The sequence below is a fragment of the Motacilla alba genome, chromosome 1A (genome assembly GCF_015832195.1).
Source record: "Motacilla alba alba isolate MOTALB_02 chromosome 1A, Motacilla_alba_V1.0_pri, whole genome shotgun sequence".
In the NCBI taxonomy this organism is placed as follows: domain Eukaryota; kingdom Metazoa; phylum Chordata; class Aves; order Passeriformes; family Motacillidae; genus Motacilla; species Motacilla alba.
The window spans coordinates 50021084-50043853 of record NC_052031.1 but is presented as its reverse complement, the minus strand read 5'-3'; the positions used below and the strand labels follow the sequence as shown (position 1 = coordinate 50043853).

The 22770-nt window shown below is 51.9% G+C and overlaps 1 protein-coding gene across 1 annotated transcript; it reads left to right on the top strand.

The window, feature by feature from the left end:
- Positions 1-1893: 1893 nt before the first annotated feature.
- MICALL1 (MICAL like 1) lies at positions 1894-22724 on the top strand. Its single transcript, XM_038154268.1, is given in 17 exon segments — positions 1894-2123; positions 8238-8286; positions 10343-10484; positions 11593-11696; positions 12410-12537; positions 14791-15371; positions 15910-15973; positions 16638-16722; positions 16724-17024; positions 17290-17768; positions 18230-18364; positions 18688-18814; positions 19170-19260; positions 19632-19705; positions 20116-20230; positions 20566-20612; positions 20908-22724. Coding segments are annotated over 17 exon segments (2790 nt in total). The 5' UTR covers positions 1894-1977; the 3' UTR covers positions 21030-22724.
- Positions 22725-22770: the final 46 nt, after the last annotated feature.

Below are 22770 nucleotides of genomic sequence, written 5' to 3'. Positions count from 1 at the left end.
TTAAAAGAGTGATTCCTGTTGGCTGCCTAGCTGCTCGTGCTGGTGTTACGGATGCTAGGAGCTCACTGTCTCCAGTTCTGGAGGGTTTCAGGCAGCCATATCATTGAGAAATTAAAGGATTGAGATGCCGCTGCATTGCAGCAGCCCGTGGGGAGCTGTGTTCATATCAAGCAGAATCTGCTCCTTTTTGATTTTAGGGCTGGCACTTTTCCTTCTGCGTATTTGCTGACAGCAGCACAGTAAGCATACCTGTAAACAGCAACTGCCCTACTTTCTTACTATCCAAGCCTAAATCTTTCCCAGGAAGTGCTCAGATGGATGTGATACACAACATGAGAACCCTGGCAGTTATCTCCATGATCAGTTCTAGTTCATAGCATAGCAAAAGAATCCAGTGTGTTGCTGGGATTTTAATATCTGCTTGGCATGTCGGAATTACAGATTTTTTTATGCATATCTGTATCATCTGAAACACTCCAATGGTTACTCCAAGGCTGCTCTCAAGTCTGTGAATATGCTGCTGCATTGTTTCTGTCTGCTAGAGCAGCTTCCAAAGGGTGCACAGAGAGCATGCAGTGATCTCCCTGGCTCCGCGCCTTCTCTGAGGGACTGCCGAAGGTTAACTGAGCAGGACTGGCACTTGGTGGAACGAAGCCAGGAGGAGCTTGCAGCTCTCGCTGGGTGGAAAGATGGGCTCAGCGAGCTGCGGTGCCTGGCACTGCTTGAGGCTGGAGGAATGCAGGGTGTTCAGCAGCATCAACTGGTGCTGGGAAGGCGCTCCAGAGGGAGGAGGGGGTGGCTAGAGCTCGAGCCTTGCCTCCTGCAGCAGGGTTTGGTGAGTGGAAGTGGTTCTGGACAAAATGGTTTTGTCAGAGGGAACCACAGTACAGAGTCATGTACTCTGTGTCTCTGTCTCTGACCTACAGTTGTGAAGGGGTGAGTGTAATTATGGAACCTGGAAAATTCAAGAAAACCTCCCTCATCCTGGTGTCCCTCAGGATGCATCCGGAAGACACTGTCAGGCGGCTTGGGGGATGCTGAATAGCTAGCTCAGTCACTACAAAACTGACACAATGTTTCATTTCCTTTTTTGCTTACAGAGTAGTTTCTCCTGCGATTTACGCCACAGCTTATCTCGGGCACAGAGTGCGGAGATTGTACAAACCAGTCAGAGAATTTATTTTTCACTTGTTACAGTTCTGGGACCATAGAATGGTAGAATGAGCAGTGGAGTAGAAGAAAGAGAGTACTACTGATGAAATCTGAGTGAAGGAAGGAGTGTAGAGCCCATAGAAAATAACTGCAGAGAATGGACTCTTAAAGATTTGGAACTGGCAGCAATAAGCTCAACATCAGTGTGATGGTTAGGTCTTCCACAGAGGTAGCTATTGGAATTAAAAAGAATGCTAAAGCCCAATAAAGTAGCCCTTAATAGTGTGCTTCTCCCCCTTGTCAAACCATCATCCCGAGCGTGCGCACCAACTCTCATGACAATCCATTGCCTCGATGTTGCGGGTTCCTGAGATTGTATTGAACTCTTCCTCTGCGGCTTCCAGGGCTTCCTGTGAAGCGCTGCCTGTGACTCCAAGTGTCTTGATCTTCAAAGCTTTCCTTGGCCCTGAGCCTACTCTGGGAGCCACCTACGTCCCAGATGTACTCCACTGCTTCGGCTTATGCCCCTAGGACTGCTGAGAACTGCTTCTGCTTGGAGCAGCCTCTGTCTAAGCCTGAGAGCGTTTCAGAAATCAGGTTGCCCCGTGGTTTTTAATCTAGTTGAATTTAAGTTACATTCAGGCCAGACTCTTTCCCGGAGGTGGGAGAAGGTGCTCTCCCCAGCAGGCCGCCCTGCTGCCCGGGAAGGGCCGAGCCCGGGCGCTTCCGCGGCGTGTGCGGGCCCCGCCCCCGGGAGCCCCGCCCCGGGAGGCCCCGCCCGGCCCCGGGCTGGCGGCGGCGGCGGCGCTGGGAGCGGCCGCCCCGATGTCGGGTCCGCGGGGCACCCTGCAAGCCTGGTGCCGCCGGCAGTGCGAGGGCTACCGCGGCGTGGAGATCCGCGACCTCAGCACCTCGTTCCGCGACGGACTGGCCTTCTGCGCCATCCTGCACCGCCACCGGCCCGACCTCCTGTGAGTGCAGGCCGCGCCTTGCCCGCCGCTCGGACGGGGCGCCGCGGGGCCCCGGCTGCCGCCCGCGGGCGCTGCGGGCAGGAGGAGCGGGGGGCGCGGAGGTTTGGGGCGCGGGACCGCTGGGACCCCCCTTTCTGGAGGGGTTGGGCCGCTGTGCCCAGCAGCGATCACGGGGCGCTCACAGGGGTTTGGGGGGGATGGAGGAGCCGTGGGAAACTGCTCCAGGCTGGCTGGCAGGGAAGCTCCCTAAGCATGGACATGAGGGGCTCAGAGAGCGGATGCGTCTCTGTTGCACTGATGTGCTGGTAAGGGATGCGCTGAAGCAGGTGCTGTCAAGAAGTAGTTTGGTACTGGGAATGAAGAATTCCATATTCCCAGGCAGTGCTCAAAGCCAGATTGTATGGAGCTCTGAGCATCTTGGTCCGGTGGAAGGTTTCTCTGCCCGTGGCAGCAGGGTTGGAATCAGATGATCTTTCAGGTTCCTTCCAAGCCAAACTATTCTATCACTCAGTGTTTCAGCAAACGACCTTCTGACCTGGTTCTGCAGACCTGTCAAGGTCAGGGTTAGCAGAAGTCGTGGGGTATAAGGGTGATGAGAGCATGGAGGTGAACTGGGTCCATGTGCCCTAGTGGGAGCGGTGCCTACCGGCGAAGAGGTACGGTGTTGGTATCTGGGTGCGGGGCTGTTCTGCCTCAGCAAGGAGTGAGCTTTCATGCTTCAGGAGGGCCAGAGGCCTGTCCTGTGCAGGGACATTCCCAGAGGCAGGCACTCTGAAATCTGTAGAGGCCTGGACCAGGTTGCTGCTTGCATTTGCTTCTAGCTTGTTTTCTCTGGATGCCACAATGAAAGCAGGAGCTGGCAAAAGCCAGTACAGGTACTGAGCCTCTCTAGCCTCTCCCAACTTGGGTGTCTCTGGGGGGGAAATGTGAGTTTCAGGAGGCAGGCAGTGAGTTTGGGATTGCTTGGGGGCACCGTGTCAGGCTGGAGAAACTGGCTGAGCCTCTGGAAGGAATCTGCCCCGACCTGCACTGTAACCCTGTGTGCCTCGGCGGTGCTGGGAATCCGGCGCCCATCTGCTCTAATCCCTGGTGGCCCTTGCAGGGCAGATAGGCATCGCCCCACCTTGCTGTGCCTGTGGCGTGCACGCGCTCCTTGGCCTGCCGTTAAAGCCGGCAAGGGTGATGCGTCCCATCGCATTCTGCTCTGGGATTGGTGGTTCTTCCTCTGAGGCTGCCCGTGCTGACCAAGTTCTCTTTCCTGAGCTGGCCTCAGGAAGGCCTTTTGCCATGACAGCAACCTCTATCAGTCAGAGGGTTGGCTGGGACTCCACTGTGGGGCTCTGGTGTCCATGAGAGGGTGGAACAGGCCGGTGTCCTTACAAGCTAAAACTGAACAGGTAGGCTGGAAACTGAACTGCTGCCTGCTGTGTTTCAGGTGGTTGCCCCAAAACCCTCAGCATGGTGCTCTGGAATGACTGAGAGCCAAGACATACGGTGTCTTTGAATCAATCTCTGGGTCTTGAAGGAGCTGTATGGTCTTGTGTCCTGCAGCTCTTGTATGGTATAGCTCGCTCTGGGTAGCTAGAATGGAGCCTCTGAAAATGGTTCCAGTTACGAGGCTGTTGGGTGGGAAGAGGCAAATTAAGGACAGGAACACTTGCAATTATTAATTTTTTTGTGAATGGCACAGCAGCTGGGAACTGTAAAGCAGAGGTTCAGTAAAAGCTTATGATAAACAACACTAAAACCACCTGATGGTTTCCCATTAACCATATTTGCCATCCCATTAAAGCAGAGGCTGCTGCTCTTAAGTTGTCAGTGGGCTTAAATCTGCTCCTGGCAGATGTCCTAACTACGTGCTTCACAGGTCCTCTGCACGAGCTGCATTGTAGAGACAAAGCCCAGGGCCTTACAAGGACATGAACATGTTGTAGAAGGATTTTCAGAGGCCATCAGGAGAGCAGCATCCTTTCATCTGATTCCAGCTTCTTCAGCCTGTCCCGATTTGGAAGTGGGAAGATTGGATCAGAGGCCGTAAATCTCCTGACGGCAGAGGAAAAGTGGTTGCCCTTTTTTTCTTCTAAAGTGCTTTCAGTCGGTGCTGTAATGGGACTTGGCAGGGATCTGCAATGCCTTTCTGACCTTGTGTGGTCTTCCTTTGTGTGGGGTTCTCCTGGCTCACACAGACAGCTGCCCTGCTCCCCAAAGGCTGGAGTTCCTCTGAGCTCCACAGAACTGTGAGTTCCTTTGCTTCTCTGCTTCCTGCTGGCTTCCCCTGGGATTGCAGAGAGGAGGAATGGGCACATCCATAGGAGAGCTGAGCTGAAGCTCTTCTCTACCTGTGTGACACCGCTCCTCTGCCCCCCTGATCCCCTGGGCAATGCTGCTGTGGTGGCTGTCAGCCTATCCCAGTTTTCTAACCTTGCCTGGATGCACCCCTGTTGTGCTGCTGTGCTGGGAGGGAACACACTGAGGAAGAGGCTGTCATGAGAGACCATATGGGTAAGTGAGACTGAGGACAGTTTTCTGCATGACTCCTGGTTTGAACACAAATCACTGTGGAATAAGGCAAATTGGCATCAGAGGGATGTGCTGCCCTGGAGAGCTTTGGAGCAGCTCCTGCAGAGCTCTTAGAAACACTACAGGTTTGGGCTTTTTGAGAGAAGTAGACTGGAATTCCTTCATGTCTACTGAATTCAGCTAAAGGTGTCTTGAAGTGATCACCAAGAACGAGGTGCACACCTCCAGAACCTGTGTGTTGAACCATGCAGATAAAAATCCCTGACTCCGTTGTTGTCGGCACTTCACTTGGCTTCGTTACCTCACTGTCCCAGTCAGGGAAACTTGGACTTAGCCTCTGACTGTGCTGATAGCTGTGTGATCTGGAGATGAGACATTTAATCTCTTCTCTTCCCTTTTCGGTTAAGCTGTTAACATCCATACCAACTTGACAGTGGACTGTGAGGATTAATGAGTTTGTTTGCTCAGTGCTCTAGAAATCTGAAGCATGAAATTAGTGTTTACAAGGCATCTGCAACAGATAATTGAAGCAAAGAGCATCTTTCAGCATCTCAAGCTGTACAGCCTCCCTGGCACGCAGGAAAGGATCGTGGCATTCAGGGGTGAGAAAGAGTATGGCACATGCCTTTGGAGTGCTGGGAGAGATGGAAGCTTGAGGAAAATGGGGGATGAGAGCTGTTTTAGAAACGCTGTTTTGTGTCCCCAGAGCCGTGGGTTTCCTTACAGGCAGGGTCACAAATCTTGTTTGTTCCTTCCCATGTACTACCTGCATTTCCCTGACAAGACCCGGAAAGCTGAATGGCTTATTATGTGGCACTGCCTTAAAGTGCTCATGATTTATATTTGAGGAATCCAGGAATTTGCTCTGGTTTTAGCTATACGGCACACCCTTCCTCCTTCCCTGGATCTTCTGTACTCCCTGGCAGCTGCCCTAAACCCTGGAGTGCTTAGTGGCTCTGCATGTATCTAATTAGCTAAGTGCTTGGGATGGTATTTGCATAGAAATATTACTCCAGGATATGGTACAACGCTGGGGTTTGCTGAGTCAAGACAGTTGCTCATCTGGGATAGCCAGAGTCTTGCCTGTGCTTACATCCAGTCCCTTGGATGGGTATGGTGACAGGAGAGGAGCCTCAGCAGGGCTGGATGAAAGACTGCTGAGATCAGGGCAAGGAAATAATGTGACATGCAGCCACATGTCACAGAACTGTGAGATGGCAAGTTCTGGGCTCTCTGCAGAGGAGACAGTTTATAGAGGGGAAAGGGGTGTGTCTGGAGTGACTTTTCCCCATGCCTGAGAGGCCATGCTCCTTGCACATTGGTACTGGGAGTTTGCCTGGAGCCACAGGGATGCCACGTGACCAAATGGCATATGGGAGTGCTCGTGTCAGGAGCAACACAGGTCAGTGTGGTCCTGCTTGGCTTATCGGAGAGGGAGCTGGAAAATGCAGTGGAGGGGAACTGAATAAACTGATCCTTGGGGCCATGTACTGATGGACTTCAACATCTCGGATAAAGCTGAGTCTGCAATCCTACATTAGTGGGAAAGAATCTTCTATTCCCTTGCTGCTTGGTAACCCCTTGATACCTCTTGAGCTTCACAGATTCTGCTGGCGTCTGCTTTTCCTAATGAAGTTGTCTTGGTATACTAAAACATCTCTGGTTTGCTGGGCCAGAGTGGAATGGACACCATGTTTTGTCTGTCAGAAAATACTCTCCCAGCCCAGCCCACCAAGGAGTCTTCGAGCTTCCAGCTACACCACTCCTATATCCTGAAAGTGAAGGCGTTCAAAATGAAGGTCATGAATGTTTAGAGGGCAGTTGATATATAACTTTGCTGTCATTGCTTCTCCTGTGTTCCAAGTTGGCATTTTCTTTAAAAGGAAAAAATATTACTGCAAGGTTAAAGGACTTCTCTTGGCAAAAACAAAACAAAAACTTAGGGAAAATACATGTCCCAGTGGAGACTAGTTATAATTACAAATATGGTAGTGGTTTTGATATTAAAGCATAGGTTGCAGCTGAAGCCTTTGTTCACCAGCATGTAGAGAAGTAAAAGTTGTGGTATTTTGAGCAGTCTGAGCTGTGTACATGTATTCACATGAGCTTTCAGGAAGGTAACAGAGCTGAATATCCAGCTTACCTTTGTGTGTGTCTGCTGCATTTGCTCCTGCAGCAGTTGAGTGGCTGCAGCTTCGTTCATCTGTGAGGAAACGGCACCAGCAGCCTCTTGCTTTTGAAGGGAGGAAGTATAATTTTATGGCGGTGTAGGCAGCTGGGAAAACCTTCCTGAGCTCATCACGTACTTCCTCTGCAGCTTTGGGAAAGCTGCATGAGGGGCTTCGAGAAGGGGCTGGCTGCCCTGCCATGTGGTGCCAGGACAGGTTGTGTCGGTGTTCCAGGAAAAGGCAATAAAATCCAGCGTGGAATGGAGGAAGGAGGTTCATGTAGCACCTCTCTGCAGGTGCGTGGTGCCACCTTGCCTAGATCCTGCACACCACCTTCGGGGTGAGGAATGCATTGCCTCCTTTAGTCTGAACTGTCCTTCTGTGTTGATCTCCCGAGCTTTGGCACATCTCTGTCGTCCATTTGGGGTGGCTTTGCTTGACCCTAGACCTCTCTGGACTGCGTCCTCTTGTGAATCCAGCTAGCAGGCACATCAGGCTGCTGCATGAGGAGGATTTTTGGTACAAAGCTGAGATCCTCGGCAGGAAGGAGCTGTAAGCAGTGCAGCGTGATGCTGTTTTCACACGTTATACCCACACGCACATGCAAAAGGCATAACTAACTCCTTCCTGCATTTCTCCCCCTCTTTTGAAAGCCTGCAGACTGCTTTAACTTTCTGCCCTCTGCTTCCCTGCTGAAGGCAGCTAATCAGTCCCTGTGGCCGGGTTGAACCCCCAAAGGGCTCCAGGGGAACAAGTGAAATGAGTTGCAACAAATGGATCCCCGGGGTTGGAGACCGCAGGGATTCCTCTGTCCCCCCTGAGCACCTTGCATTCAGCTCCAAGGGCTGCAGCTGAGGATGGTTTGTTGTGCACTGCAATGTTTTGGGGAAAGCAAGGACAGAAGTGCAGTTGAAGATCTTCTGTGTCACCCCACATTCCTTGAGGTGGTGCAGGGAGGTTTGTCTAAGGATCCTCACAGAGCTACCTGTATCTGTCCCTTTTTCTTTTGAGGTGAGAGATCTGTATCTCCATCCACCACTGTTGTGCCAGTGGCCTTGGAAAAGCAACTTTGGGGTCATGACATGCAATGTTTGGTGCAGCAGTGTGTGGTGCTAATTGAAACATGGCCCTGGTGTTTCTGCAGCCTTTAATCTCAATGGCAGAAGCAGGTAACGAGAGACAAGAATGACATTTTAATTTCCTGGTCACCACCCATTTGGGACTCTCTTTCTTTTTTTAATTGCTATTTCCCTTTGGTTTCCTTGTCCCGTTACAACCTGAAATCTGCTTTGCCAAGGTTTTGTTTATATAGGATCTTACGTGTTGAGTTGTTGTAAGGTTGATTGTCCTGGGAATCTACGTGTGATGGCATAGGGGCACTTTTCCTCTGCACTTCATGTGGCTATTTTGTGCTTTCTCATTTCAGAGACTTTGATTCTCTCTCCAAGGATGACGTCTATGAGAATAATCGCTTGGTAAGTTCCTGTTCTGCAGTGCACAGAAGGAAGAAATTATGTGAGAATGACTTGATGGAGGTCATGTAGTGTGGGAGGAATTTGTGACAGTGGCTGAGGGTATAAGAAAAATCTGTGTTTGTGAGTAACAGTCAGGAGCTTCTCTGGAAACAAGGGAATCAAACATCAGCTTCCAGCCTGTTTATCCTAATAGTTGCCAAGACAACATCTCAGGTGAAGATTTAAATGGTGCAACATCTTGACTTCAGTTGTTCCAGATTTGGAGGCAGTGGAAACAGGAAACTAGTTTTACTTCAGGCATCAGCAGAGAGGAAGATCTTGCTAGATCCTGGTCTGCAATGTTCCCTTCCTGCTTGGGACAGCTGGAGCCAGTAGCAGAAGCAGGCAGTGTGGAATGGGGAGGTGCCCAGCCCCAGGGGCTAGTGGTAGGACAAAGCAGCAATAGCCCTACTTTTTTTAAATGACAGAAAGACCTGGTTGCTGCAGGCTCCATCTAATAGTCTGTGGAAAGGCATGGCCCATCTCCTCCCCAAGATGAGTTATGCTACGTACAAATATCTTAAGGGTGGATGTCAAGGATGAGGCCAGACTCTTCAGTGGTGCCCAGGAACAGGAGAAGGGGCAGTGGGTACAAACTGAGTTACAGGAATTCCTCAGCTGAATATGAGGAAAAACATTTTTTACTGTGAGGGTGACAGAGCACTGGACTAGGCTGTCCAGAGAGGAAGTGGAGTCTCTTGCTCTGGGGGTATTTAAACCCCAGCTGGATGTGATTTTGTGTCACCTACTTTAGGTGAACCTGCTTTAGCAGGAGTTTGGACTAGATGATGTCTGAGGTCTCTTTCCACCCCAGCCATTCTGTAATTCTGTGATTTGGGATTTACAGGATTAGGGCTGTCCAGCTGTGTCCTGGCATGACCTTTCCTACACCTGTTGGCCCCTTGCAATCATTAGCAGCTTTTCCCATTCAAGACCCATGCAATGGGTATCTTGTCCTATTAGAGACCTCTCAGGTGGGGTCTCTCTTCTCTCCTTACTCCTTGCAGCCTTGTGTTCAGTAAGACTCAGTCTGGACAACTGGCTTAAAGCCAGGCTGAGCAGAGCGGGATGTCTATGGGGGGCACTTTTATACCCCTAGTTACTGCAAATATACATTTTGTTTTGTTTCTCCATTCCTTCCCTTTAAGTCTCACACCCTGCACAGCACCTCATGCTCCAGAGACTAGGCACCTTCAGTCTTTACCCACACCCAGTACCTTTACCTGTGCACCTGGTACCTCACCATTCAGTGCCCAAACCACTCTCATCTCTTCCTGACTTATTTCTCTTCAGTCCCTGCCATAGTCTTGCACCCCAGTCCCTGGGAGGTGACTGTGGGTATGCTGCCCTTGGCTCAGCAGAGGGATGGCCGATCGTAGAGACAATAATCCACACACACTGACAAGTGGGAAACTCTCCAACAATTTTTTTTCTCTTCCATTCCTTCTTTTTGTAGCTGTGTATGCAGTTGGAGGAGATGGGTGCTTCTTATCACAGTGTCCTTGTTTCTGCTTGCTCAGACACAGAAAAGTACTGAAAGTGCTGGCTTGTTCACGGCAGGGTGCTGGATGTTGAGCCAGGATGGCTCTGTTGATCGTGGGAGGGGAAGGTGTGGCATCCCAGAGCATGAAAGGATGGGCAGTCAGTGTTTCTGTGGGGTGAGCATTTGGGGTGGCTAGGGACACTGCTCAGTAGAGCTCAGTGTCACTGGAAGTATCTGCCAGCCCTTGGCCCTTTGTGGTTCCAGCCAAGACTCTGACAGGTTCTTTCATGAGGGCACTGTTGGTTGAGCTGAAAAAAACAATGGCTTTTTTTTTTTTTCAGTGAAAACTTGAAGGGAACCTTGCTTCTGTTGCTACTTTTTTTAGTCAGGCAGCATGTCTGGAAGTCTCTGTCCATAAGGGATGCCATAGGCTCAGTATTTAACCTTCCCTGGGGTCCTTCCAATTTGATATTTCTGTTATTTTTCATGAAGAATCAGTTTTCTTTCCTTAATGCCTCTGTGCTGTTCCTGCAGGCCTTTGAGCTGGCAGAGCGGGAGCTGGGCATCCCAGCCCTGCTAGATCCCAATGATATGGTCTCCATGAAGGTCCCGGACTGCCTCAGCATCATGACTTACGTGTCTCAGTACTACAACCATTTCAACAACCCCAGCCAAGGTGAGTGTCCTCCCACTCCTCAGGCTTCCAGTTTGCCCCTGTTTGAGTACAGGAAACCCAGCACTGCCTTGTGTTTCCTCCTTCCTGTGGCAACTGGGAGCTGTGTTTGTGGGGAAGGGGAGAGGAGCAGGTAGTACCTGCCTCTCCTGCATCTTGCTGGTGCCCCTGAGGAGGGTCTGGAAGGGAGAGTGCATTGGGGTGAGGTTTCACAGGAGGTGTGGGGTGATGTAATAGCTCAAGCTGTGGAAAAAGAAACGCCTTTCTCCTCCCTCTGCACTGCATTCCTGCCAACTTGGGCTGGGCCACCACCCCTGGTGCTCACCCAAAGTCTTTGTGATCTGCTCTAACCAACTAAAATAGGAGAAAGCAAAATAAGAGCCCATCTTCTACAGCTAATCTTGATGACACAGGTGCATGTAAAGTGACTGGAGCACGGAGGGAGTGGAGCCAGGCTGGAATGTTTCAAATCAGCTCTTCTATCCCTACAACTGCAGCCTGAGCTGAGTACTTTTGAGACAGCTCTTCCCATGCATCCTTTGGCTGGGTGGAGATGAGAGCTCCAGGTGTCCTCTGTTTCAGTCTGTAGCCACAACATCAGATAAATCTCTTCCACTGGTATATGCTTCTCCAGGGATGCTGGTCTCCAGGACAAGGAATCCTGCTGGTGTGTGAGCTCTACCCCTGACAGCAAGAGATGCTTCACAGACCTGCTGACAGCCTGGGAGCCCTGGGGCCCAGTGGGTCACCACAATACATCAGCAGCTACCCCAGCTGCTCTGGGCTTTGAGCGTTGCTTAGGGAGTCAATTACAAGGAAGCCAAGTAGCACGTGATGAGTAAATAAAATCACAGTGAGAGGCTGGCATCCCTGGGCCACAGAAGGGGATCCACAGCAGGCCAGGCTCTCTGGCAGCCTCACAGCTGACCCATTATTAGATTGTGTTTGTCTCTTCCACCTAAAATAAGCACTGAAGTTTTGGGAGAGGCAGGTCTCATCCTATGTCACAAGGCTGGATGATTTTAGTTTTTTTCCCCTCCCCTTCCCGCACATGGGTGGTGTGAGTCACCACTGCTCTCCACGCCTGATCCTCCTTCCCTCTTGCCTCCAGCCAGCGTCCCTCCGCCTATGAAGCGACCAACTGCTGCCTCCTCTCCTCCTCTGCTGTCCCACAAGACCCCTGTGGCTGCAATTGAGAGTCCTTCAGCACCACAGGTACCTAATTTCTTGGTAAAGTTTCAAAGACAGCCTGAGGCAGTTGTACCCCCTGTGCTGTGGGTGAGGAGATGGGAAAAATCCTGTCACAGAGCCGTGGATTTCTGCAGGGGCCTGCCTGTGTATTTTGGGAGTGAGCGGTGTTTGGGATTTTGTGATTTTGTTTCCTTGTGGGATCCAGCCGAGACTGATTTTTCTCTATGAGCCTGTGGACTGTAATTTGTCCATAGCAGGCAAGAGGTTGGGCAGATTGGTGCTGGGTGTCTTTCCTATGTGGGGATAACCCTGTAGATGAGGAAAGAGCAGGAATGTGGGACTAGAAGGGCAGAAAAGATGCCTTTTATTTCAGTTTTTAGCAGTTGTCTGGTATGGGACCTTTTTCAATATTTTTCAGGACCCTGGTGCATGGGGTATAGATTAGTCCCTTCCACAGCCCTTCATCTGTATATAGGGCCAAGGCAGCTTTTGAAGTGGCACCTTTTGAAGTGGCACCTTTTGAAGTGGCCCCTTCTGATTTGGGAAGAGGCAGCCTGCCTGTGTCTGGGCTTGAGGGCAGCTGTTCTGTGCATTGTCAGCCCCTGAGGTCAGCCCCTGAGCTGTGCCATGAGTCCTCAGCAATGGGCCTTGCCCGGGGAGCAGCTGCTCTGGAGAATGCGTGCTCTGGGGAGCAGCTCGTGGCCCCCATGCTGAGCTGCCCGCGCGTTGTGTCCCAGGATGATGCCCCCTCGGAGCGTTCCCAGCGCAGCGCGCTCAGCAGCACCTGCGCAGCCTGCCAGCAGCACGTCCACCTGGTGCAGCGCTACCTGGCCGAGGGCAAGCTCTACCACCGCCAGTGCTTCAGGTATGTCATGGCCAGGCCTGCTGGGGCAGCCTCTCTCCTTGGCTCTGGAGAGGAGCTCCAGAGGGCTCTGTGGCCTGCTGCACCCCATCTTCGAGTGTCTGCGTTCCTGGGCAACATGGAACATGAAAAACAGTGCTTGAAATGAGAGTGAAGATGTTCCATTTGCCTGCCAGCCCCCTGTCCCAGAGGTCTGACTAGCTCCTTGTGTCCCTGTGCTCCATTCCTATCCTGCTCCCTGCCTCCCTTGCTGACTTGTGCTTTCCCACTTCACTTACTTGGAATCCCAGCCTCTTGAGCTTCTCCCACCTCCATAAAAAAGGATGCTCTACCTCTTTACCACCTGCCTACTCAGGACCACCCCCCTTTCCCTTCTATTGAGGTCTGAGCCATGACATCATCCTACAGACCTCCTTCCACCTACACTCCACATCCTCAACTGGATATACAGGCTTCCATGCTGCCTGGGTGGTGCTGAGCTCCCAGGGAGCATGCGGAGAGCTACAGACTGTTAACAAACTGAGGAATGAGCAGCTCTCTGGTTACTTCCTGAGTACAGGTCCTTACCTGCAGCACCTGTGAAATCATTTCACTTTGCTTTCCCTGCTGTAATGATGAAGAAATGAGATCTCTCCCATGGGCCACAGGACAAGGGTTGGCATCTGGTCAGAAACATCGAGCCACTGGGAAGATGTGGGAGGCCTCATTCACCTGCCTAAGCCAGTTGGCAATGTGCTGTAGAAAGAGTGTCACAGGAGGGCGGCTGAGCTGAGGTCCATCAGGCTTCCCATCTGCAGCTGGGACAAAAGCAGGAGTTTTGGGGTGCAGGTGCAACCTGCAGTGTCCTCATGGGCCAGGAAAAGGAGAGGTGCCATGTCTGCCATGGCACAGCTCATAGCCCTTCAGACTGAGCAGGGAGATCCCTGTAATTTAATCCCAAATGTTTTGCTTCCTGATTGTTTTCTTGTCATTTTTCAGGTTGGGGTTTTTTTTGTTTGTTTGTTTGTTTGGGGTTTTGTTGTTTTTTTTTTTTCCTGTGCTGATTCATGGACAGTATTTGGTCAGAAATGTCCTGTGGCAGTGGTTCCTGTGGGCTGATGGAGATAAATCCAAAGCAAACCACTTTCTCCCCTTGTCTGAGCTTTCCACCTCTTCATTTCATTCTACCCCTTCTCTCCAGAGTCCCTATGTCCTCACACTTCTGCTCTCAATTTCAAAGGAAATCCCAGTCAACTGGATGCCCAGAGCAGAATTCCTTGCCAAAATTATCTGCTGGCAGCGTAGAGCAGCCAGCTGCTGCAAGCAGGTATTCAGACAAGAAGGAACAAGCTTGGTTTTCATGGGAGTGCTTGATCAGCCCCTTGCCTTTGGCTGTCTTTCATGTATGCTATCCACCTCCCTTCCCAGGTGGAGAAGGACTGACTTGGTTGCCAGTGCTTTGTATCTCGCTTGTGCCTGGAGGGATTCATTAGGAAGCATTCAGAGGCTCAGTGGGGGAAGAGTGGATGATCCAAGGAGAGGTGGCAGACAGCAAAGGACAGGGAAGCTATTAGCCCAATTTCAACAGGCAAGGCAGAGTGTAAGAATGGCCCTGCTGCCTAAGGCCCTTGTTCTTCCAGCCAAATGCTGTGGCCCAGCTGGATGCCATGGTCAGCATTACTGAGGCTGAGCATGAGACCAGGCCAGCCTTGTGTGTTCCTTCTCCTAAATACTCTGTAAGCCTTCAATGCAGGAATTTCCCGAGTAGAAATTGATGTAATTTTATTTAATAATCAGCATTGCGGAGCGGTTGTTTTACAAACAAATGTGTCTGACAGCTCTTTAACGTGCCAGGACCCTTGGCCCCCGCAAGGCAGCCTGTAGCCTCCCTGTGCCAGTTCTGAACCAGTTGCTCCCTAATTTCAGTTGCTATTTACTGTTTTATGTCTGTGAATGGTTGATCCCTCTCCCCATTCCAAGTGTGGAAACCACACCATATCCCAATACCAACTGTCACCCTTCCACATCTATTAAATCCTCTCTGAGATGAAGGAAGAAAACAAATGCGTGCAGTATTTGAGTTGTGAACTTGCCATGGGTTCCTACAGTGGCCTGGTTACATTTCTCTACTTATTTTCCGATTTACTTCCCCAAGGGCACTCTAGGATTTAATAGCCAGGGGTAAGAACTAACTGCAGGGTCTTCCAGGTGTGTTGCCTTCTGTGAAGCACAGGATGGCATCTCCCATCTCATGGTGCTCTCTCTTCTCATTGGCAGGTGTAAGGAATGCTCCAGCACGCTTCTTCCTGGGTCATACAGGCCTGGGTCAGAGGCAGGGACTTTTGTCTGCACACAGCATCGTGGTAAATTGGCTGTGAGCGGGAAGGCAGAGAGGAGGCCCAGCCTAGACCGACAGTCACCAGAGCTAAGAACTGAGACTGGGGCTGACAGCATGGGAGAGAATGCCCTCCAGGCAGGAGCAGAGGTGGGGAAGGATGATGCTGACTCCCAGGAGAGTGTGGCAGAGACCTCTACGCCTGCAGAGGGCCTTGCTGGCCCAGCAGAGAAGGACAGCACAGCCAGCAAAGCAGAGACACCGACACCCCCTGCTCATGCTGGCAGTGGGGCACCTGTCTCCCAAACTCCCCCCAGGCCTCCAATCCCTAGCAAGCCTGCAGGGCTCACCCAGGACAAAGCCAGCTCGCTGGATGGACGGCTCAGAGACTCGCGTCCCACCCCAGCTCCAAGGAAGGCCACCGATGCGTCTGCCCTCTCTCCTCCAACCTGCCACCCTGTCCCCCGGCCCAGGTCTACTCTGCAGGGCGAGGGCAGCGAGTGTGGGCCTGGCATGGCGAACGGTAAGAGGGCAGGCTGGTGGCAGGGGTTACCCTTCACATCCTCAGTGGCTGAGGTGCTTGACTGCAGGTTGGCTGAATTCCCTTCCTTCTCTGCAGCCTGACACTCTTCTGCCTCTGAATAAATCTTGGGCTCAGACACCAGGCCTTTGATTGTCAGCAATTGCCAGCCATCCCCATAGCAAGGAGAGCAGTACTAGTTTTCGTGCCTGTCTGCTCCCTTGTACTTCTCCAGAGCTCTCCAAAGGCAGCAAGCCAGTGTGGAGGGAAGTTGGTAGAGCTGGAGGAGTTTGGAGGTGTGGGAACACAGGGGCATGTCAGTTCACCAGGTGCAGCTCCAAGAGAGAAGTGGGGAGAAAAAGGCAAAGGGGATGTTTGGGATTAGCTGGCTGCATCAACTCTGGGAGAAATGCCATGGGGTCCTCAATGAGTGGGAATAGCCACCTTCCTGTGGGAAGGTATCTAAGGTGTCTCATGTTGGTTTAACCTCTTTCTTCATGTCCTTTGGGTGTTGTGACAGTCTGACTCTATGTCTTTCTAGGTCGGGTACCTGAAACCAGCCCCCCTGTCCCAAAACCTCGAGGGAGACCCTGCTCCTCTGATCGGTACGTCCCTCTGTTTGCAGATCACCTGAGAGCTCCATAGCAGGGTGGGGCTATGGGGACAGCACAGCTGTGGTCTTCTCTCCCACCTCCATCAGCTCCTGCTCTTAGGAGGATGTAGGCTTTGACCAGGTTCCTTTTCAAATAGGTGCTAGCCCAGCATGATCAGGCTGACTGTTCATTCGTACCTCCTGGGCATTTTTCTCTTATTGAAAGAGTTTGAGAGCTTCAGAAAGGTGTTTCCGTGGCACAGGCAGATTGCCAAATGCCTTCTGAAATGGCCCTGCATCCACAGGATGCTGAGAAGGGGACATTTGTCTGCCTTGTGGAGGGTTTGTCCTGGGAAAGGTGGGAAGACCAGCTATGCCCATAAAGCTCAGCCTTTACCACTGCTTAGCAGATGGAGGCTGTAATATTCAGACACCAAAACACTGGGCCCAGCAGGTGAGTCAGGCAGGCTGTGTTTCACTGAGGCCTGTAGGTTTGCCCTCAGAGACTGAGACACTGTGTCTGGGGAAGCTTAGGGCCATCCTTGGATGAGAAAGCTGCTTCTGTATGGGAGACATCCTGCTCCATCTTTCCTTTCCCCCAAGGGCAAAGTCCCTCTCCAATGCCTTGCCACCCCACCTTGTCTCTGCTATCTCCATTTCTCTTTCTCTTCTACCAGTGGCGGAGCTGCTGCAAGAGCCAAGGACCCACCGTGGATGGCCTTAGTGCAAGCAGAGCCCAAGAAGAAGCCAGCTCCCCCTCCTCCCCCCAGGCAGCAGCCATGAGACTCCAAGTAGGACTTCAGAGGAGGAGGATGGGGAAGAAGTGGGGAAAGCCAGGAGTGAGGAGAGCAGGTCTGATACCACAGAGCCCAAACCGTACAACCCCTTTGAGGAAGAGGATGAGGAGGAAGTGGAAAGTGCTGACACCCAAAAGATCACACCTGAGCAGGAGCAGAGCGAGACTGCTGCCAAACCTCTCCACCCCTGGTATGGCATCACTCCTACTAGCAGTCCAAAGACAAAGAAGCGGCCAGCTCCACGAGCCCCCAATGCTTCCCCACTAGGTGAGCTTCCTCCCGCTCCTTTATCCCTCCTCTGCAGCCCCTTGGAGGTTCCCCCTTCCCAGGTGCCTCTGCATCACCCTGGCAGGCCAGGCCTTTATGCAGTGATGGTTGCATTAAGTTTGCATTAGCCATGTCCTCTCTACCCACTGGAGCACAGCATCTGCAGGCAAGATTTTACGCTGACCTTGTGTCCAGTGTATGCCACCCTCCCCTTCTGTCCTGGCTGTCCCTTCGTTCCTCTCTGAGCTCTCCCTTTGCTTTGCAGCCCACCACCCCATCTCCAGGCTGTCACACTCTGAGCCGTCATCCTCCACCCCCTCTCCAGCCCTCAGCCTCGAGAGCATCAACTCTGAGAGTTCAGCCAAGGTGCTGGGATACACCGATGAGGCCTCAGTGCCCAAAAGCTCCTCCGAGCCCACTGTGCACATGCCAACAGCCGCCAAGACTTCCAGTGCTGATGCACCGCTGGCCAGCGTCTCCTCCGGTGAAAGCCCTGCTGTCCCAGCCAGCCTCTCCACCAACTCCTCCTTCTCCTCCTCCAGCGAGCTGGCCAGCCTCAGTGGGGAGACACAGCCCAGCACCCTGCACACCAGCAGGAGCATCTCCACTGGCAGCCTAAAGACCAGCCCCAGCCGGCTGCCCCCCAAGCCACCAGCTGGGGCTAGCCCTACACCTATCCTCTTGGCTTCAGAGGGGAGTGCTGGGAGCCCCAAGACATCTTCCTCACCCAAACCACAGCTGAAGGTGAGATGATGACCTTCTCCCCATCCAGATCACAAGGCTTTTCTTCCCCATCCATCACTTGGTCACAGGGGATCTATGGGTCCAGGCTTGCCCCTTTGCTTGATGTGTGACCCCCTGAAAGCAAGCTTCAGGCCTGTGTTAAATGGTGGCTCTGCTTGTACTCTGCCTACCCCATGTGCTAGAGAAGAGGCAGGATGTCATGTACTCTGAGCAAATAGGAAGGGAACCACGAAGGAAAATATTTCAGCATGCTTGTGAGAGAGAGGCTGGGAAACTGATGTCAAACAGGAGCACAGCTATTTTTTTTACTAGGTGCTTGTGAAGATGAGTGCTGTGTTCCTCCTTTAGGAGGCTGTGGGGCAGGACAAACAGTAGCGCTGCCCTGTCTGCTCATTCCCACCTGTTGGGATCCCTTCCCTTCCCTGGTTGCTCATGTATCTGCTTCTGTCCGCCCTCTCCAGTCTTCCTGCAAAGAGAACCCCTTCAATCGGAAGCCATCACCTGCTGCCTCCCCCTCGGCAAAGAAACCTCCCAAGGGCTCCAAGCCTGTGCGTCCTCCTGCGCCCGGCCACGGCTTCCCGCTGATCAAACGCAAGGTAAAAGGGCCCTGGGGAGCCAGGAGGGAAAAGCCGGCTCTGTGCTATCTCCCGGGGCTGTAGCAGTCTGCACCCTGCTGAGGCATGTGTGGGCAGGGATTACAGCAGGTGGCTGTGGCTGGGGAGGAGGGTGTGTAGGCTACACCTTGTTCATGAAAGCACCATCGTCTTCCTTTGCTCCAGAGTGGGGTGGGATTTCAGATCCACACTTCAATGGAATATTCTGTTGTCCCCCTGCCCTTGCTAGTGTTGACCAATCTTTGGATTACCCCTGAAAACTGGAGTCTGGTGGTAATGAAAGTGTCTGATTTATGGTTTGGCAGGTGCAGACAGACCAGTACATCCCTGAGGAAGACATCTATGGGGAGATGGATGCCATTGAGCATCAGCTGGATGAGCTGGAGCATCGTGGAGTGGCCTTGGAGGAAAAACTGCGCAGTGCTGAGAATGGTTTGTGGGTTGGGCTGTCTATGGGTGTGGGGCAGGACAGACCCTAGGGCTGCCCTCTCTCCAGCCAAAGAAATAGCAACAGTGACTTCTTCCCTGCTGACGCTGGAGTTGGAAGAGCACAAGAGGCTGTGGTGGCCGCCAAGATTGGTCACAACCTTACCCTGAACATGGAGATGTCCCTAGAATGGAAACTGGTGGGAGAAGAGATGGGTCTCTCTGGGCCTCAGAAATAGGCTGAGGTTGGGTTGGCTCTAGCCCAGTGCCTCTCCCTTGGCTAGGCAGAGCCCGGCCTGTTGCAGGGTGATGGGATCCACCAGGGCTGGGAATGGCTCTGAACTGTCCCTTTGCTTGGCAGACAACCCTGAGGATAACCTGCTTGTGGACTGGTTCAAACTCATCCATGAGAAGCACATGCTGGTGCGCCACGAGTCGGAGCTCATCTACATGTAAGTGTGTGCAGGCATGTGAAGAGGCACTGACACTCTCTTGGGGAACCCTTTCTCAGCCTTCCTGAAATGGTGTTTCCAGAGGAGATCCTGACAGGGCCTTGCCTAAAAAGGGAGGGAGTAAGGGCAAGCAAATCTGTCCAGATGAGTTGAGAACTGACCCACAGTGTGTCACCAGAGCCTCTGCAGCATCTACTCCAGGAAGGCCTTGAGCAGTCAGGGCTGGTCCTTACTGGTCCTTGGTTCCCTGGCTATACAGGACAAGATCAGCATCTTGATGGTTCTTTCCAAGCTTACCCTGTACTTTGGGATGATGTTCCACCTCTCTGGAGCCTTGCAGTGCTTCCCAACATTTCCCCCTTCCTTTGCAGCTTCAAGCAGCAGAACCTGGAGCAGCGGCAGTCAGATGTGGAGTATGAACTGCGGTGCCTCCTCAACAAGCCAGGTAAAGCACCACTCTGGGTGTGCTCACCCCTTTTTTTCATAGAATCATAGACTATATTGAGTTGGAAGGGACACACAAGGATCATTTTTCCCCTGGGCATCATCTCCCTCTCTCTAGGTGGATCTCAGGTGAAGAGAGGCAGATCTGTAGGGATGCCAGTGCAATCAGCTGGCTCTAGAGGCTCTGTCCCATCTCAATATATGTCCCAGTCTTGTGCAGGGATGTGCCCTTTTTGTCCCTAGGGAATGCCACATGCAGGGCTCTGTCCCTATGACACTGCTAGCCCAACTGGCCCTGTAACATAGCAGGGTAGAGGGGATTGTGCTGGAGATCTCTGCCCCGAAGCCCTGAATTTCAGTGCTCCTTCAGCCATGTAATTGCCTGTCCTTCCCTGGGGTTTGGCTGGGTAGAGAAGGACTGGACCGATGAGGACCGAGGGAGGGAGAAGGTGCTGATGCAGGAGCTGGTGACCATCATTGAGCAGAGGAATGCCATTGTGAACTGCCTGGACGAGGACCGGCAGAGGTGAGTGAGGAATGGGGTGAGCTGGGGGAAAAAGGAAAAGTACAGCCTGTCTGACTCAGTGCCACATGAGTGCCTTGTGGGGGTGTCTCAAGATGTCCATGTTGCTGATGTCTTTCCCAGGCTTCCCAATCCTTGTCTCTTTGAATGCTTTGTGTGGGAAAGACAGGGACAGCATGTGTAGCCTGTGGGATTTATCCTGCTGGTTGCAAATGCTCACAAGACAGTGATGGATCTGCCCCTCTATGGCTTCTAAGTAGGAGGCTCTCTAGCCTTAAACAATACAGCAGCTGTTTTCAGGGCTGAATTCCTGACCTCTTTCCCATTCTTTCTTTCAGAGAAGTGGAGGAGGATAAAATGTTGGAAGCCATGATTAAAAGGAAAGGTAAGAAACAAATGGGAAGCTTTTTAAAGTGATGTTTTCACTGCTGGCCCCAGTAAGGGGCAGCACGAGCCATTTGTGTGCAGGAGAGATTGAATCTATTCTGTGTAGACTGGGGAGACTTTCCTATAGGGCCAATAAAGTTAGAGGCACACTTGTGCTGCATACCCCTGTTATCAGAGAAAGTACGCATGCAATGGAGGGCTTTGATTCATGGCTGTCACCCTTGCTTATTGTCATGAGTGTGTCTGTACAACTATTGACATTCCACAGTAACAACCTCCCTTTGCAACTCCAGAATTTCACAAGGAGATGGAGACAGAGAGCAAGAAGAAAGGCAAATTCAAGCCCATGAAGGTGCTTAAGCTACTGGGCAACAAGCACGACTCCAAGAGCAAGTCACCCAAGGAGAAAAGCTAGAGCAGGAGAACACCAGCAGTGGGAGGGAACCCCGACTCGCCTCTCCCTGGCCCTGGCTTGCCTCTCCCCCTGCTCCCTCCCCAGGCACCCAAGCTGCCACCCCAGGGAGATGCCAGCCCTCAGCCCAGAGTGGGTGAGAATGACCAAAGCCCTCCCCATCCCGAGGCTGTGGGAGAGCATGGCCACACCCTCCATAAAGCCTTGTTAACAAGGTGGGGAGATGACAGATTTGCTTTTCAGATACGTTACCCAGTTGTGTGCTCTTGTCATTAACTGAGAACAAGCAAAGGAGTTTCGTATTTGTGGGAAAACTTGCACTAACTGCACCCCGTCCCTTCTCCCGCTCTAACTGTGACAGTTCCACGTGCCTCTGACTTCTGCCAGGAGGGGACTGGGCCTCCCTGTCCCTCCCTGCCTGCCCACTCTTGTCCCTTTTCTGTTCCATTTTTAACTTCAGGAGAAAACTGACATTAGAATCAGGATCCTTTGGGTTTTACTGGCCTGAACTAAAAGGTTAAGAAAATACTCCTGCATCACAAGGCTCTAGAGCCATAGCCAAAAAAACAACTGGTGCCCTATTTATTTTGAGCCGTCCCCTCCCTCAAGCACCAGGGGTGGGTGGGCTCTGTCTCAAGGCTGAGAGGACCCAAGGGGACAGCGTACAGCTGCTAGAATGTAGCTCACGTGCCCTACTCAGGAACCCCACTGCTGCTAAACACTGCTGACTCTGCTGCCTTCCTGGGGAGGGAGAACCTGTTCCTTTTCTAGGCAAGGGCAGAAAGCTTAAGATTGACTGAGTGCCGGTGAGGGGCACTAAGCTTGTGTCCCTGCTCACCAGTGCCACCCTTGAGCAGCAGGGGAGAGAGGCACAGTCACAACTGACCTTTCCCCAGCTTCATCTGTGTATACTTTAAAAGTGTGCAGATGTGGCTGGTTGTTTTTTACACCTCCTTTACTAGATGAATTCAAACCTATCCTAAAACTTTAAACCCCCTATTTTATTTGTCATGTGTGTGCGTGTGTGTACATCAGAGGAGGGAATGTGGGGGGCAATGTTCTTCCAACCATCCCTTCTTCCTTCCATTTTTGTTTCCTTCCTTGACTCCAAGATGATAAGTTATTTATTGAATTATTGGATCAGTCTTAATTAGAATCTCATGGGTGTTTGGTTGGTCAGCTGTTCATCATGCCTTCTCATTAGCAAATTAGACATAACCAGCCCTGAGCCATCTGCTGCAGTCTCTTCTAAAAACCCAACAGGCTTTAGCCAAAATGCTCTCGGAGCAGTGCCTTGCAAGATGGCTGGTGGAGCATTCTGGAGAGGGATCCTCATTTCCCAAAACCAGAGAGACCTGAGCCCCTCCTCAATCCCAGCATGGCCCCCATGGCTGGGAGCTGGCCAGCTCAGCCCTGTACTGGTAATGCCATCTCATCCTTGCCATACCCAGCAGGCTGATGAGGAACATTGGTAAGGGAGGGGAGATCCCAAAGCACAACTCTTCTCCAAGGAGAAACAAATCTGCTTTAGAGCCTGCTGTCACATCACTGTTGCCAAAGGCCATTGGGATTGCTGCAGCCTGACACCCCTTGGCCCTGTGCCTGGTCAGAAGTTTGATTTGTAAATTATACTGTACTAACCCCATGACTTCCATTCATCGGAACAGAAATAAAAGAAACATTGGATTTAAAAAATGATTGTGGATTAGGTTTCTGATTCCTTTGTGCACTCGTGCTCTCCCAG